At 44.8% G+C, this 14,527-nt stretch overlaps 1 protein-coding gene across 1 annotated transcript; it reads left to right on the top strand.

Annotated features, from left to right (window-relative positions):
• Positions 1–1,405: 1,405 nt before the first annotated feature.
• LOC120947798 (uncharacterized) lies at positions 1,406–6,628 on the top strand. The gene is made up of 2 exons (XM_049605043.1): positions 1,406–1,727; positions 2,985–6,628. Exons 1-2 carry the CDS (start codon positions 1,406–1,408, stop codon positions 6,626–6,628), a joined length of 3,966 nt encoding a protein of 1,321 aa, XP_049461000.1.
• Positions 6,629–14,527: the final 7,899 nt, after the last annotated feature.

A 14,527-nucleotide genomic window follows, 5' to 3' on the forward strand; every position in this document is an offset into this window, starting at 1 on the left:
ACATCGAAATTGGATTCCAACACCGACAGGCGATCTCATCGACCTTCGTGCGCAGTCCCCGCACGTTTTGATAGTAAACAGAGACAGCAGGAACAAAACAGGTAGGTGTTTGTATAGACTGAACAGAGGTTCGTCTATTCGTGAAAGAAACGTTCCAGTGTGGTCTGTTGTAAGTTGGTGTTGGAAGTGCGGCGAATTAAAAGCAAAAGTGTCAAAGAGTGTTGAATTTGGACCTGTGTCCAAAGCCGTCAAAGAGTGTGGTGTCGTTCAGCCTGTGTTCTCCCAGTTGAGGTGATGTTAGTGTTTGAGCCTGCGATGTTGATGCGTGTGCCGGTGCGTGATAGACAGTGGATGTTGGTGTGCGAGGCATCGATCGGCGATCGATGACAACAGGTGTGCGTGTGAGAGAACGGTGTTTGATGGTGATTGGTGACGATGAGTGTCCATGCTCTCGTTGACGGGTTTGTACAAATTCACGTACACCAATACCGACAGGCCAGGTCGATGGGGCGAGTGCTGCGTCACGAAGGGCGGCCGGTACTCTCACTTTGAAAAAAGCCAGTTTACGCTGTCAATACTGACTCCCTTCCTCAGCAAGCAGTATGCTAGGACGTCATCGGTGGCTAAACGGCGTTTCACAGAAGCGACCACTTGCTCCACAGTGACGGCAGTGGATAAGCGAGATAGTCGGATCCATATTCTGTCTGTGGCCGGCTGGGGAACCGCTGCTCGAAGCGGTGACGATAGCGAATCGGTTCCCATGAGTTCATCCGGTAGCGTAGAAGGGGGTGGGATGCCGACTGTAATGTTAGTGTACGCGCTTGGCGATGACGCTGCATAAATGTTATTTTGACGAATGTTTACATTTTTGGCTAACATGCAACAGTAACAGGAAGCAGTTGGGTAGTAAATTGGACGAGTATTAACTGGATACGTTAGAAAATACACTTAAATATTTTTGGAAAAACGCGGAGCACAGCGATATGCGACCGAGCAGTTAGACGTCAGACGTCAGTCGATCCTTTAACCTTTGTTCGAGCAGCTACGCGAATCGTGCAGATTTGAACTGCGGATCGGATCACATCCGCGCCCGTTGATGTACACATCTCTATCGATCATAAATTAATAAATAGAGGGCGAAAAGGCTTTTTCCCTCTCTTCATCACCAGCAATTTCTTACAACGGCTTCGGTAATTATTAGCAGCAAAAACCAAAGAAAGAAAAGGAAACTTTATCCGAAAACTATTCGCGACGAAACATTGGTGCCGTGACCAGGATTGTGCCGATAGCCTGAATATTCGCAATTTTTTCGATAAAGTGCTAAACACCTTTGCCTTTCACTGCCCGACCGTTACACTGCACTTTACACTACACTCGCGTACACGATAATCGCAGTTTTAGTAAGATGCCAGCTCAACCGCTTATTTTGTCGTCGAGACGAACGATTTTGATTGCCATTTTGGCCCGTTACGAAGAGTTTCTTCAAAACTACCAGCCCGATAGGGATTCTATCGAGGTGGAAACTCGTATGGCCAAATTTGACCAAATATGCAAGGATTTGGAGAGCCTTCAACAGCAGCTGGAGGACAGTGCAACCACTGCTGAAGAGATGACACACAATGCCGCCCTTAGGGAGGATTTTGAACGGCGCTTGATTCGCGTTCAATCGGCATTGAAAGCGAAATATAGAGAAATTCCGCGCAGCGAAGTGTCGCAGCAAGGAGCCGGTAGGAACCCGCTACAAGGCATAAAACTGCCCACCATCCCTCTGCCGGAGTTTGACGGCGATTATATGCAATGGCTGACCTTTAGGGATACCTTTGAGTGTTTGATTCACGATAATGTTGATTTGCCGCCAATACAAAAATTCCATTATCTACGCGCAGCCCTAAAAGGTGAAGCAGCGCAAGTGATCGAAGCCATTACAATAAGCGCCTCCAGCTATGAATTAGCTTGGAAAACACTCGCTGAGCGATATTCGAATGAATATCTGCTGAAAAAACGCCACTTGCAAGCGATGTTCGGCATCACACCAGCGAAGAGGGAAAGTGCGACAACCCTGCACCAGTTAGTGGACGAGTTCGAGCGTCACAAAAAAACCCTAAATCACTTGGGAGAGAAAACTGACGGCTGGAGCAGCATATTAGAGCATTTACTTTGCACAAAATTGCCCTCTAACACATTGCGCGATTGGGAAGAATTTGCTTCGACCAATGACAATCCGAGCTACGATTCGTTGATTGCCTTTTTGCACCGCCGTATGCGCGTACTCGAGACGCTATTAGTAAACAAACCCGAACCATCACCTATAGAAACACCACCAAGACGCACCATTTTTCCGCGCACTGCTAGTTTTGCTACCACTGACCGCGATGTTAATAAATGCCCGTTGTGCAATATGCCGCACACCATCACAAAATGCCAGCGATTTAATGCCATGAATCCTGCCCAGCGGTACCGTAAGGTACTTGATGCCCGCTTGTGTTTGAATTGTCTGCGAGACAATCACCGTGCCCGCGATTGCTCGTCACAGTACAAGTGTCGTCATTGCAACTTGGCGCATCACACAATGATTCACACTGAAAGCACTCCCAGCACATCTTCCACTACATTTCCAATGCTAGCTGCGCAAGATGAACCTTCACACACAACACACGCCACTGATGATCACACGGCTAGCATACAACGCAGCTACGCAGCTGCAATAAAACAATCACCTTCACAAATATTATTACAAACTGCACTTCTAAATGTAACCGATGCACACGGCATCCTGCATCCTGTGCGTGCACTCTTAGACAGCGCATCACAGCCCAATTTGATGAGCAATCGCCTTGCTCAGAGGTTGGCTTTGAAGGGTAGCACGGTTAACATAACCCTCAAAGGAGCAGGACTATCCACCAGAACGGTGAGGAGGTCGGTTCGAGCTCAAATTGCTTCACGTGTTGAACACTTTGATTTGGATGTCGATTTTCTGATAGTAGACAAGGTGATCGCTGATCTGCCGGCGCATGATGTTTCCACTCGCGGCTGGAACATTCCTTCGGAATTTGTTTTGGCTGACCCGCAGTTCGATAAATCAGCACCGATTGATCTCATCCTTGGTGCCCGTCATTATGCTTCCTTCTTTACGAACGTAAAATCGCACGAGCTTGCTCCGAACCTTCCAACTATGCTGAACAGCGTGTTTGGGTGGGTCATGATTGGTCCCACCTCTCCTCAGAATCCTGCATCTCCGACCGATTGTACCGCCGCGTCCACAATCGTCTGCATGGCATCCCTGGAGGAGTCTCTCGAACGCTTTTGGAAGCTGGAAGAGTTAAGCGTCAATGATTCGTACTCACCTGATGAGCGGCGATGCGAAACATTGTATAAAGAAACCACTCAGCGCGACGAGTCGGGTCGCTATATTGTACGATTGCCCAAACAGACCGACTTCACGGAAAAGCTTGGCCAGTCTAAAACTACCGCTTTGAGACGCTTCGAGCTGCTGGAGAGGAGGCTAGAACGCAACCCACAGCTCAAGGAAGACTATCATGCCTTCATGAAGGAGTATTTGGAGCTGGGGCACATGTCGCTCATGAACAAAGATAGTGGGGATGAACGGGCGTACTACCTACCGCACTATCCCGTATTTAAAGCATCCAGTACCACCACGAAAGTAAGGGTCGTGTTCGACGGATCTGCAAAAACAAGCACCGGTTATTCCTTGAATGACATTCTATGTGTTGGTCCAATCGTGCAGGACGAGCTGCTTGATATTGTGTTGCGATTCCGCACCTACCAAATAGCACTTGTGGGAGATATAGCTAAAATGTACCGACAAATATTGCTGCATTCTGATGATCGTCGATTGGTGCGCATATTCTTTCGATTTTCGCCGCAAGCTCCGATCCAAGTATATGAGCTCAACACCGTTACATACGGACTAGCACCTTCCTCGTTTCTGGCTACACGCACACTTATCCAACTAGCAGATGATGAAGGGACTGAGTATGCGCTTGCACCTGCAGCCCTGAAACGAAACTTTTACGTGGACGACTTCATTGGTGGTGCCAATAACGTTCGCGAAGCTGTTCAGCTGCGTAAGGAGTTATCAGCGCTACTTGCCAAAGGTGGGTTTGAGTTGCGCAAGTGGACATCAAACAATCTGAGCGTGCTCTCCGGCTTAAGCACCGAGTATATCGGCACACACTCATCGCTGCATTTTATACCCAACGAGACGGTCAAGGCACTCGGCATCTGGTGGAAGCCTGAATCGGATGAGCTGTGTTTTGAATCCAACACTGAGGCTGATGAAGCCACGTCGACCAAGCGATCTATTTTGTCGAGCATTGCCAAAATGTACGATCCGCTCGGATTGATAGCACCGGTGATCGTGCGTGCTAAGATGCTGATGCAGGAGCTATGGCTACTCAAATCCGGCTGGGATGAACCTGTTCCTAATCACATCTGTAAAAAATGGAAGGCGATTCAGAGCGACTGGAAAACGTTATCCGAGTACAGGACTAACCGTTACGCTCTCTTACCAGATGCAACAGTAGAATTTCACACATTTACCGATGCTTCTGAGGCCGCCTACGGAGCATGTGTCTACGCTCGTTGTGAAAACGCGGCGGGAGAAGTCCGCATCAGCCTATTAGCTTCGAAGTCTCGAGTGGCACCACTGAAGCGCGTCACGTTGCCGAGGCTTGAACTAAGCGCAGCTGTCCTGGGCGCCCATCTGCATCATCGCGTCAAGGAGGCAATGCAGATCGTGTGCGCCGAATCGTTTTTCTGGTCCGACTCAACAGTGACGCTAAAATGGATTGCGTCACCTCCCAACTCCTGGAAGACGTTCGTGGCAAATCGAGTAGCTGAGGTGCAACACTACTCTCATCCAAGGCAATGGAGGCACGTTCCTGGCACATCCAATCCTGCTGACTTGGTTTCCCGAGGCATGTCGGCAGCACACTTCACGCAGAATCAGCTTTGGAATAACGGTCCAGATTGGCTTGTGCAACCTTCGTCCCATTGGCCCAGCTCAGATCCAGAACCAAGCGATGAGGCGGACCTAGAAACACGCCAGGTGAGTGCCGCTTTAGTTTGTACACAAACTCATCCATGGTTTGGCATTTCTTCATCCTTCACCAGAATGGTACGCATCATTGCATACTGCATACGGTTTGTGCGCAACACCAAGCAGAAGGCGCGATCACAGCGACCGATACCGCACACCAATGCATCCAAGACGATCACGCCCAAGTACGTGGATGCTGCAAAAACTGTGCTTTGCAGACTAGCCCAGCAAGATGCATTTTCCGCGGAGATCAAGCAGCTAAAAAAGGGAGAAGCATTGATGAAACAATCACCTTTACGAAAACTTACCCCATTCCTGGATACAGAAGAAGTAATACGGGTGGGAGGACGATTGAACTTGTCGCAACTACCGTATCAGTCCAAGCATCCAGCTGTTCTACCGAAGAACCACAAATTCACCCGTCTACTTGCGGAAGATTATCATGAAGAGATGAAACATGCTAGTGGAAGGCTATTGCTATCCCGCATTAGAGAACTGTATTGGCCACTGGACGGACGTCGCTTGGTAAAAAGCATTGCAAGAAACTGCTTCCGCTGTATTCGGCAAGATCCCGCACTCGCCCGGCAGCCGGTTGGCCAGCTTCCACCATCCCGCATCACACCGAGCCGACCTTTTTCTGTAACCGGAGTGGATTACGCCGGTCCATTCTACTTGAAGCCAGCGCACCGGAAGGCAGCAGCTACTAAGAGCTATCTGTGCGTTTTCGTGTGTTTCGCTACGAAAGCTGTGCACTTGGAACTCGTAGGAGACCTCACAACGGCGGGATTCTTAGCAGCGCTACGCCGATTCACATCACGACGCGGATTGCCAGCCCACATCCATTCTGATAATGGGAAAAACTTCGAAGGCGCAGAACGTGAACTGAAGGAGCTTTTTGAGCTGTTCAACGACGAACATCACCGCAACACCGTGGCTACTAGATGCGCTGACCGGGGAATCACTTGGCATTTCAACCCACCAAAGGCTCCACACTTCGGCGGATTATGGGAAGCAGCAGTAAAGACGGCGAAGCGACACCTCTATCGTCACCTGGGCAATACGCGGCTGTCGTACGAAGGCTACTGCACTGTGTTCCACCAAATCGAAGCAGCGATGAATTCCCGTCCGCTGTTGCCTTTGTCCGACGATCCCAACGAGCTAGCTGCACTCACACCGGCACACTTCCTTATTGGCACATCGATGTTCGCCGTGCCTGAACCGGACTACACCCAGCTGAAATCCTGCACGCTAGATGATCTTCAGAAGTGGCAGCTTTTGGTTCAGCGTTTTTGGAAGCATTGGGCCACTGAGTATCTACAAGAAATGCAGAAATGTTATGCAAGTGGTGGCAGCAACAACAGCAACATACTTCCCGGCAGGTTAGTGATCCTCATGGACGAATCGTTACCCACCACTCGTTGGCCTCTCGCGCGTATCGTTGAAATCCATCCCGGTGAAGACAAGATAGTACGCGTCGTTACGCTTAAGACAGCTAAGGGAATAATTACGCGACCGATCACGAAAATATGCGTTTTACCGCTCAGAACTGATAGCGAAAAGCACGTGTAGTCTAGGAAGCAACTTTTTGTTGACATTCGTCAAGGTGGGGAGGATGTTCGAGCAGCTACGCGAATCGTGCAGATTTGAACTGCGGATCGGATCACATCCGCGCCCGTTGATGTACACATCTCTATCGATCATAAATTAATAAATAGAGGGCGAAAAGGCTTTTTCCCTCTCTTCATCACCAGCAATTTCTTACAACGGCTTCGGTAATTATTAGCAGCAAAAACCAAAGAAAGAAAAGGAAACTTTATCCGAAAACTATCCGCGACGAAACAACCTTTACTTCCCAACTGACAAAATAACCGCAAACAATTCAAAATGACCGTTTCATAACCCTTACATTCCAACAACCCCATTTGAAACATAACTGATAAATGCAGCAAATGCTAGGATAGAACCAAACTATAACTTATCCTATGGAACATTATCGTTGGCCTAAATCAACAAGCATCGGTACGACCCAGTACTTGACTTCATCGGTAAGCGTAGGGCAATAAAAAGTCCATACAGCATGAAAAGAAAATAGGAAACAGACTGAATGAAGTGTTGTGCAAGTGTGCAAGTGTGTTTACGAACGATCTAGAAACGCAAAGGATCTGAAGATAAACATAAAAGGCGAAATATAAGGAGAATATACATAGAAAACCATAAAAAAACCCGAGAACCGACCAACGCAAAGAAATACAAATTAGACATAACATAATCATATACACCTACACATCGACACAACATGAACAAACACAACCAACACACACAAATAGTTCAAAAATACAGCGGGCGGCAAAATAAAGCTCCCACTACTTACAATTTCATATTTTTTATATTTTTTTCGTGATGATTGAAGTAATTGCATTGCTTTATTTTTTGAAACATTGTTCGTGATATGCTTAAGAATGTGCAGTATCATACCAAGACAAAAATGAGAAGTTTGCTTCAAGAAAAGAATATATGAAATATATTATATTGAGAATATTTGAAATTTGCCATGATTAATAGTGTTTTTTGTAACGACAAGTGCTCTTATAACCGCTTTTTCAAATATCCTCCTCATAACGCAATGTTACCTTTGTATTGAACTGTCATTTCTCACCAGCACGGATAAACGGAAAGCCAGATAAAATGTACCCATATGTACGGCGCTCCACTGTACTTATCCGGCGCTACAACCGCTTTGCGGTCTTGACCTGCCTCAGGAGTGTCCAAAACCGCTCACGGTCTGGCGCCTTCGTCTGCCAGTCAATTATCCCGGCCTAAAAAGACTTTACGGGCTGGGTCGTCCGTTTCCATGCGTACAACATGGCCAGCCCACCAGAGCCTGGCGAGCTTGATACGCTGTACGACAGTGAGGTCACCGTACATCTCGTATAGCTCGTCATTATAGCGGCTCCTCCATTGTCCATCCACATATACGGGGCCAAGTATCCTACTGAGCATCTTCCTCTCGAACGCGGCTAAGAGAGTTTCGTCAGATTTGGACAGTGTCCATGTCTCAGAGGCGTATGTGAGTACCGGTACTATATAGGTACTATATAGTCCCAGCTTCGTCCGTCGCGACAGGTTGTTTGAGGTGAACTGCTTTTTCAGGCTGTAGAAAGACCGATTGGCAGCCAGCATCCTTGCGCGCAACTCAGCTTCCATGCTATTGTCGTTGCTGATCTTTGACCCAAGATAGGTGAATTGTGGGACGACTTCAAAAGTGCGTTCACCTATCTGTACATCACGCCTACGTAGATTCGGATTATTTATTGATAGGCCCGCAGATGTTGCCACCATCAGTTTGGTCTTTGCCTCGTTTATCTGCAATCCGAGGCTCTCTGCCGCCTACTCGATCCCTTAATAGGCTTCTGCTACATAGGAGAGCCGCAGACCAATGATGTCTATATCATCAGCGTGTACCAAGATGACGTTGACGTATAGAAGATGGTTCCCGTAGACTCCACCCTCGAGTCGCGGATGGCCCTCTCTAGCACCAGGTTGAATAGGAGACGGACAAGTCCGTCCCCCTGGCGCAGACCCTTGGTGTTAGCAAAAGGTCCTGAGAGTTTTCCATCCACCCTCACCTGGCAAGTGACGTTGGTCATAGTCATTCTAACTTGCCTTATCAGTTTGGCTGGGATTCCAAATGAGCTCATAGCATCGTACAGTTTTACCCTGGCTATGCTATCGTATGCAGCTTTGAAATCAATGAAGAGATGATATCTTTTGTGAATTATGAGATCTTTTGTTTTTTTTTTTGTTTTTTTTTGTTTTTTTTTTTTTGTATTGGATTTGCAAACTGCTCTCCACATTCTACATGTATTGGATATGCAAACTGCTCTAGCCATTTTAATACTCCACAACTGCGTTTGTTAAGTAGCTATAACGATCACCGTAAACATGAAGCAAAACTTCTGCAACTTCATCAAGCGTGGTGGGGTGTTCGTTAACACATATGGTGTCATTGGCCTTTCCTTCGATCTTATTAATAATGGTCTGTTCATAGACCTCGAAAAGCTCAGGTGTAACAGAAGATCTAAAAAGATCCAATGTTTTTGCACTGTTGTTATCCATGAAGCCAATTGACGTTTACTTCCGTCAAAGGAAGGAATTGATCTTATAAGATCTGGGATTCTATAATAATCGGCGTGCCCAACAGGAGCCGTTTGCAACTGCTGTCGTTGATGATGCTGCAGATTATTATTTTCTATCTGCAGCGTGTTTACGCGTTCTTCTAGCATGCGCATCGAATTCACTAACGCATGTATATCTTGTTCCATTTTGCTCAAAACACTGTTTTTCGAGTTCTTTAGTTTTAAGAGGGGGTTAAACTTGGGCATAAATAATAAAAACACTTCTTATTGAAGGGACAGCGTACCTGACAGTGTACCTTAAATAACTCACCTAATGTGACTCAGCTTTTTCGCAGTTTAAGAATTTGGATTATTCCTTTTTTTTAGTTTTTAATCTCATCTCCCCAATGTTCCTCTTAGGGCGGTGGCAACGCTTTTTCGCATGCGATTTTATCGGACGGCCTGTCAAATTTTTATATGGGATTTGACGGATAACGTCGGACGACGAAATCGCACGTCCGACGTTATCTGTCAAATCCCATATAAATCTCATCCGATAAAATCGCATCCGATGAGCGTTGCCACCGCCCTTAATGTGTGCATAAATCAGGAGTTTGCACGATCTTGTTGTTTTCCCAGGTGATCTTCTGGGGAATATTCTTTGCCGTTGCAGATCCAGAAGCTGGTTCCTATCCTGAGTAGTAATAATTAACGTTTTTGTTTTGCACCAGAAATAATCACTATTGGAAAAAAATCACTGGCATTCGTCGCCAATCGACCGCGGGTTAGGTGACGGTATTATTTTTCGAGCACTCACATAAACGTGGACTGGGCCGAACCGACAGCGCTAATTATGGATTCAAGAGGCGAAAGAACTCCGCAGGAGCCAAACCCTCTATAAACTGTTCAAACAATAAAAACAATTGTGGATTGGTTTGTAATAGATTAATAGATTATACAATCTCAATGTTTTATAATTTGTTTATTTGTTTATTTATATTTGTTAAGTGAATGGCCATCATTGGCCTTATCGCTGATCTTATGAACTATTTATGTGGACTAGGGTAGCAATAAATAACATAAAGCATCACGGTACAATGTAACATCAGCACAAAATAAATAAAAAAAGATTATCACAGCAAGAAATACAGGATAACATAGGGAATACCAGTCAAAAGAGTCAAAGAGTGCATTAAATCTGATAGCCATCACAGTCAAAGGTTAATTATCGTTATATGCACGTTTAGTTTGGCCAACTCTTAGTAGCGCATAGTTTCTTAAAATACGAGCAGGTACGTGGAAATTAACTCTAGCTAAAAGGTCCGGTGAATCTATCTCTCCTAGGATGATTTTTTCGTTATGGTGCACATGAAAGTCAAGTTTACGGTCAAGAGTAACTCCTAAGTCTTTTACTGCATTGTGTCGTTGTAATTGTGTACCGGAGATGCAGTAGTTAAACACTGGGGCCCTTCACGATTCTAGTCAGTTTTTTGTATGGAGTTTGACAGTTGGAGGCTGAAATCATGTAAACACTCCATACAAAACCACACGAAAAACTAGCCTGCGATTTTCAGTCTAGATTATTCTAGCCTCAAAGTTAGAATTAGATTCGAGTACCTGCTCGAAAACACGGTGTTGTTTACATTTACCCCAAGGTGCATTTAAGAGATCACGTGGTGGAATCTAGAATCAGAGTGTATGTAGTCCAGGTGGTCTCATAGAATATTTTTTAAAACCAAATTTGAATATCACTTTTGATAGAATGGGTGAAACTTTTGTTCAAACAAGCTTTCTTGAGGCTTGACGAATACTCAAAACACTCTTAAAATCTTCATTCAGAAGCAGAAGCGATGAAAATCAGCCTTATAAATTCATACACCTTGGGATAAGCCCACCTGTATATTATACCTACTTGGAAAGCTGCTCGAAAACTGCTATACAATGCAAAAAGCTGACAGGCTGAAATTTCAGCCTAAGAAATTACAACGGAAAGGGCCCCACTATTGGACAATTAGAACGGTGAAACGACATGGACGAACATTTATCAACAGAAATTTGTAGGTAGTTGTTCAGACACCAGTCGGAAAAAGAGTCGATCGATGCTTGCAGGACAAGACAATCACCAAAACACCTCACAGGAAAAAAAAAGTCTAAGATCGTCCGCATACAATAAACATTTAGATTCCCTTACTACAGTGGTAACGTCATTGAAAAATAGAGAAAACAGCAAGGGTCCAAGGTTACTACCCTGTGGCACGCCTGAACAACTCACGAATTCCCTAAATGTCATATTTTCAACTTTGACGCGACATCGACGATTGGTGAGGTAAGATTCGAACCACTTCACTAAAGGGGTAGAGAATCCAAGACGAGCAAGCTTCGCCAACAGCAAGCGATGATTCAGCCGATCAAAGGCAGCCTTAAGGTCGGTATAGATGACATCCATCTGGGCTCCCGAAGCGAATGCAGCATGGCAGTGAGATACAAACTCCACCAAATTGGTGGTCACACTGCGGCGAGGGAAGAACCCGTGTTGGCGTGTTGATATCAGCGAGCGGCAACAGTTCAAGAGCGAGTTCTGGATGACGACTTCAAAAACCTTAGCGCCTGCAGGCAAAGTAGTAATGCCACGGTAGTTTTCCACTAAGCTCTTATCCCCCTTTTTATGCACAGGAAACATGTAGGACGATTTCCATGCCGCTGGAAACATACGCTGATTGAGCGAGAGTGTGAAGATACGAGCCAGAGGTCCGGCCAAAACTTCGGTGCATTTGGCAAGAACTGCGGTTGGAATACCATCAGGTCCAGGGTTGTAGGATGATTTTACCTGCTTGAGCGCCTTTAGCACAGAATCTCTGGAGATGTTTATGTCACGCACATTAACATCGACAGCGTCGGAGGGCACGTTGTTGAGAGAAGCATCCAATGAGAAGCCAGGAGCTTCAGTGGCAAACGGACTCATGAAACGATCGGCAAATAAATTGCAGGTTTCCTCTTTGGTACACGAAGTTATTCCATTAAAGGAAACTATAGCTGGCAAGGAGCTGTTTTTCCGTTTTGTGTCGACATACCTCCAAAATGTTTTCGGTTTTCTTCTTAAGCTGAACTGTATACGAATCAAAAAACGAGAGTGAAGTTGTCTATTATAGCTTCTATATACATTGTGTGCAGCGATGAACTGCAATCTCGATTGTTGTGTTCCACTGTTTTTATAAAACTGATAGCAGGAAGATTTGTTTCGTTTTAAGCGGCGTAATTGAGCATTACCCCACGGTGGACCCTGTCGTGGACGTTTTATAGGGCAACAGGCAGATAAATGTTCCATAAATTTCCGATTGAACATATCGAGTGCATGGTTTACGTCCGAGTTTCCATCAAGGAATGACCAGTCAGAGGATTGCAGTAGATCATTTAGAATCAAAAAGTTTGTGCGACTGTAGCCGAGCATGCCTGATTCTAGATGTGATGTTCTAGGGAACTCATAACGTTCTGCTTTGGCTAAACCGTTCGATAAGCACAACTCTGTAGGCGGATGATGGCAATCAATAGCAACTATGGGGAAGGGTGTTATTGCCGGTGGAGAGCATTGTTGCTAGTTATTCGACGCATTATGAATGTTTTTATTCTGGTACAATCAAGAAGCAGGTAACAGTTGTCCGTGATCCTCGAGCTTTCGTAATCAACTTGGAGCATAAGTGAATTTGTTTCATCGGGTATCCAATTCAGGTTTGACAAATTGAAGTCCCCGAATAACAAACTCATTTCATTAGCTTTACACGCTACGTCGTCAATAGTTGAACAGAAAGTGTGAATAACCAAAGTGTTATTTGCCATGTCAGGAGGAACATACATTGCGCCGATAACATACGTTTTCTTAAACCTGTAAATCTTTAACCATAGTTGCTTGACAGTGTCTGATGTGATCTGGCCCCAGTATCAGATTATATACTGATGCTTTGGAGTTACGTTGGTCACCACGGAACCAGGGTGACCCATGCAGTTCAGCGTGTGCAACATTCTTGTAACATAACTGTATAGCTCAACTCATTGAAATTGCTGTAGTAAATAATAACAATTATCAAAATTGGTACACCGCGAATTTACAGGACAAACGCTATTTCACATTTAAAAAAAAAAATCAGAGATAGTCTGGTTATCTTATAAAACCAGTTGAAATTGCTACCTACGTGAGCTCCGAATGACGAAAAGAAATTATTTTAAGCGAAAAATAAATGAATCGAAAAATGATAACAAACAATTGTGGAAGTTTTTAAAAAGTTGGTTGCAAACATGTTCCAATGAAACAGAAGCAAACAAGAAAAAGATTCTACTTTCAGCCGATTGATATCCAAACACTCCAAAGAACCTTTTTCAAATTTAATGGGGCTTCTGGACATGATAAAGTAAATGGTAAAGTGATACGAGATTGTCTCAGTGTCAGAGGGGACGCGTTACTTAACATTACTAACGATTAACAGGTTGGCTGATAAGTTCCCGGTCTAACAAAGAAAAACACATTTTTTTGTCAAAATTCGTTTTTATTAATCAACATAGTTCCCTTCAAGAGCGATACAACGATTATAACGACCTTTCAATTTTTTGATACCATTTTGGCATCACAACTTCGATTTTGCCTCAAAATAGGCCTCAGTTTCGGCGACCACCTCTTCATTGCAGCCATTTTTTTTTCCCTGCGAGCATCCTTTTGAGGTCTGAGAACAAGAAAAAGTCGCTGGGGGCCAGATCTGGAGAATAGGGTGGGTGGTGAAGCAATTAGAAGCCCAATTCATGAATTTTTGCCATCGTTCTCAATGACTTCATCATCATCAGCACGTTGGTATTTTTGGTCAAATGTGAGCTCGCGCGGCACCCATATTGCACAGAGCTTCCGCATATCCAAATATTAATGAATGATATGACCAACACGTTCCTTTGATATCTTTAAGGCCTCTGCTATCTCGATCAACTTCATTTTACGGTCATTCAAAATCATTTTGTGGATTTTTTTGATGTTTTCGTCGGTAACCACCTCTTTCGGGCGCCCACTGCGTTTACCGTCCTCCGTGCTCATTTCACCACTCTTGAATTTTGCATACCAATCAATTATTGTTGATTTCTGTGGGGCATAGTCCGGAAACTCATTATCAAGCCAAGTTTTTGCTTCCACTGTATTTTTTCCCTTCAGAAAACAGTATTTTATCAAAACACGAAATTCCTTTTTTCCATTTTTTTCACAATAACAAAAGTTTCTTGGCAAAAGACGCTCTGTCTCACAAACTAAGTGACACACTAACGTCAAATTTTGACACGAATTATTTGAAGGTTGGTACTATATAAAAATAAAATGCATTTA

This window comes from Anopheles coluzzii, chromosome X, assembly GCF_943734685.1.
Source record: "Anopheles coluzzii chromosome X, AcolN3, whole genome shotgun sequence".
Classification (NCBI taxonomy): Eukaryota; Metazoa; Arthropoda; class Insecta; order Diptera; family Culicidae; genus Anopheles; species Anopheles coluzzii.

Bases quoted from the DNA above. Each gene is read 5' to 3' on its own strand.
- LOC120947798 (XM_049605043.1), top strand. From the start codon at position 1,406: ATGCCAGCTCAACCGCTTATTTTGTCGTCGAGACGAACGATTTTGATT. The intron at 1,728-2,984 runs GTAGGAACCCGC...TTCTGATAGTAG, and splicing joins AGTGTCGCAGCAAGGAGCCG to ACAAGGTGATCGCTGATCTG.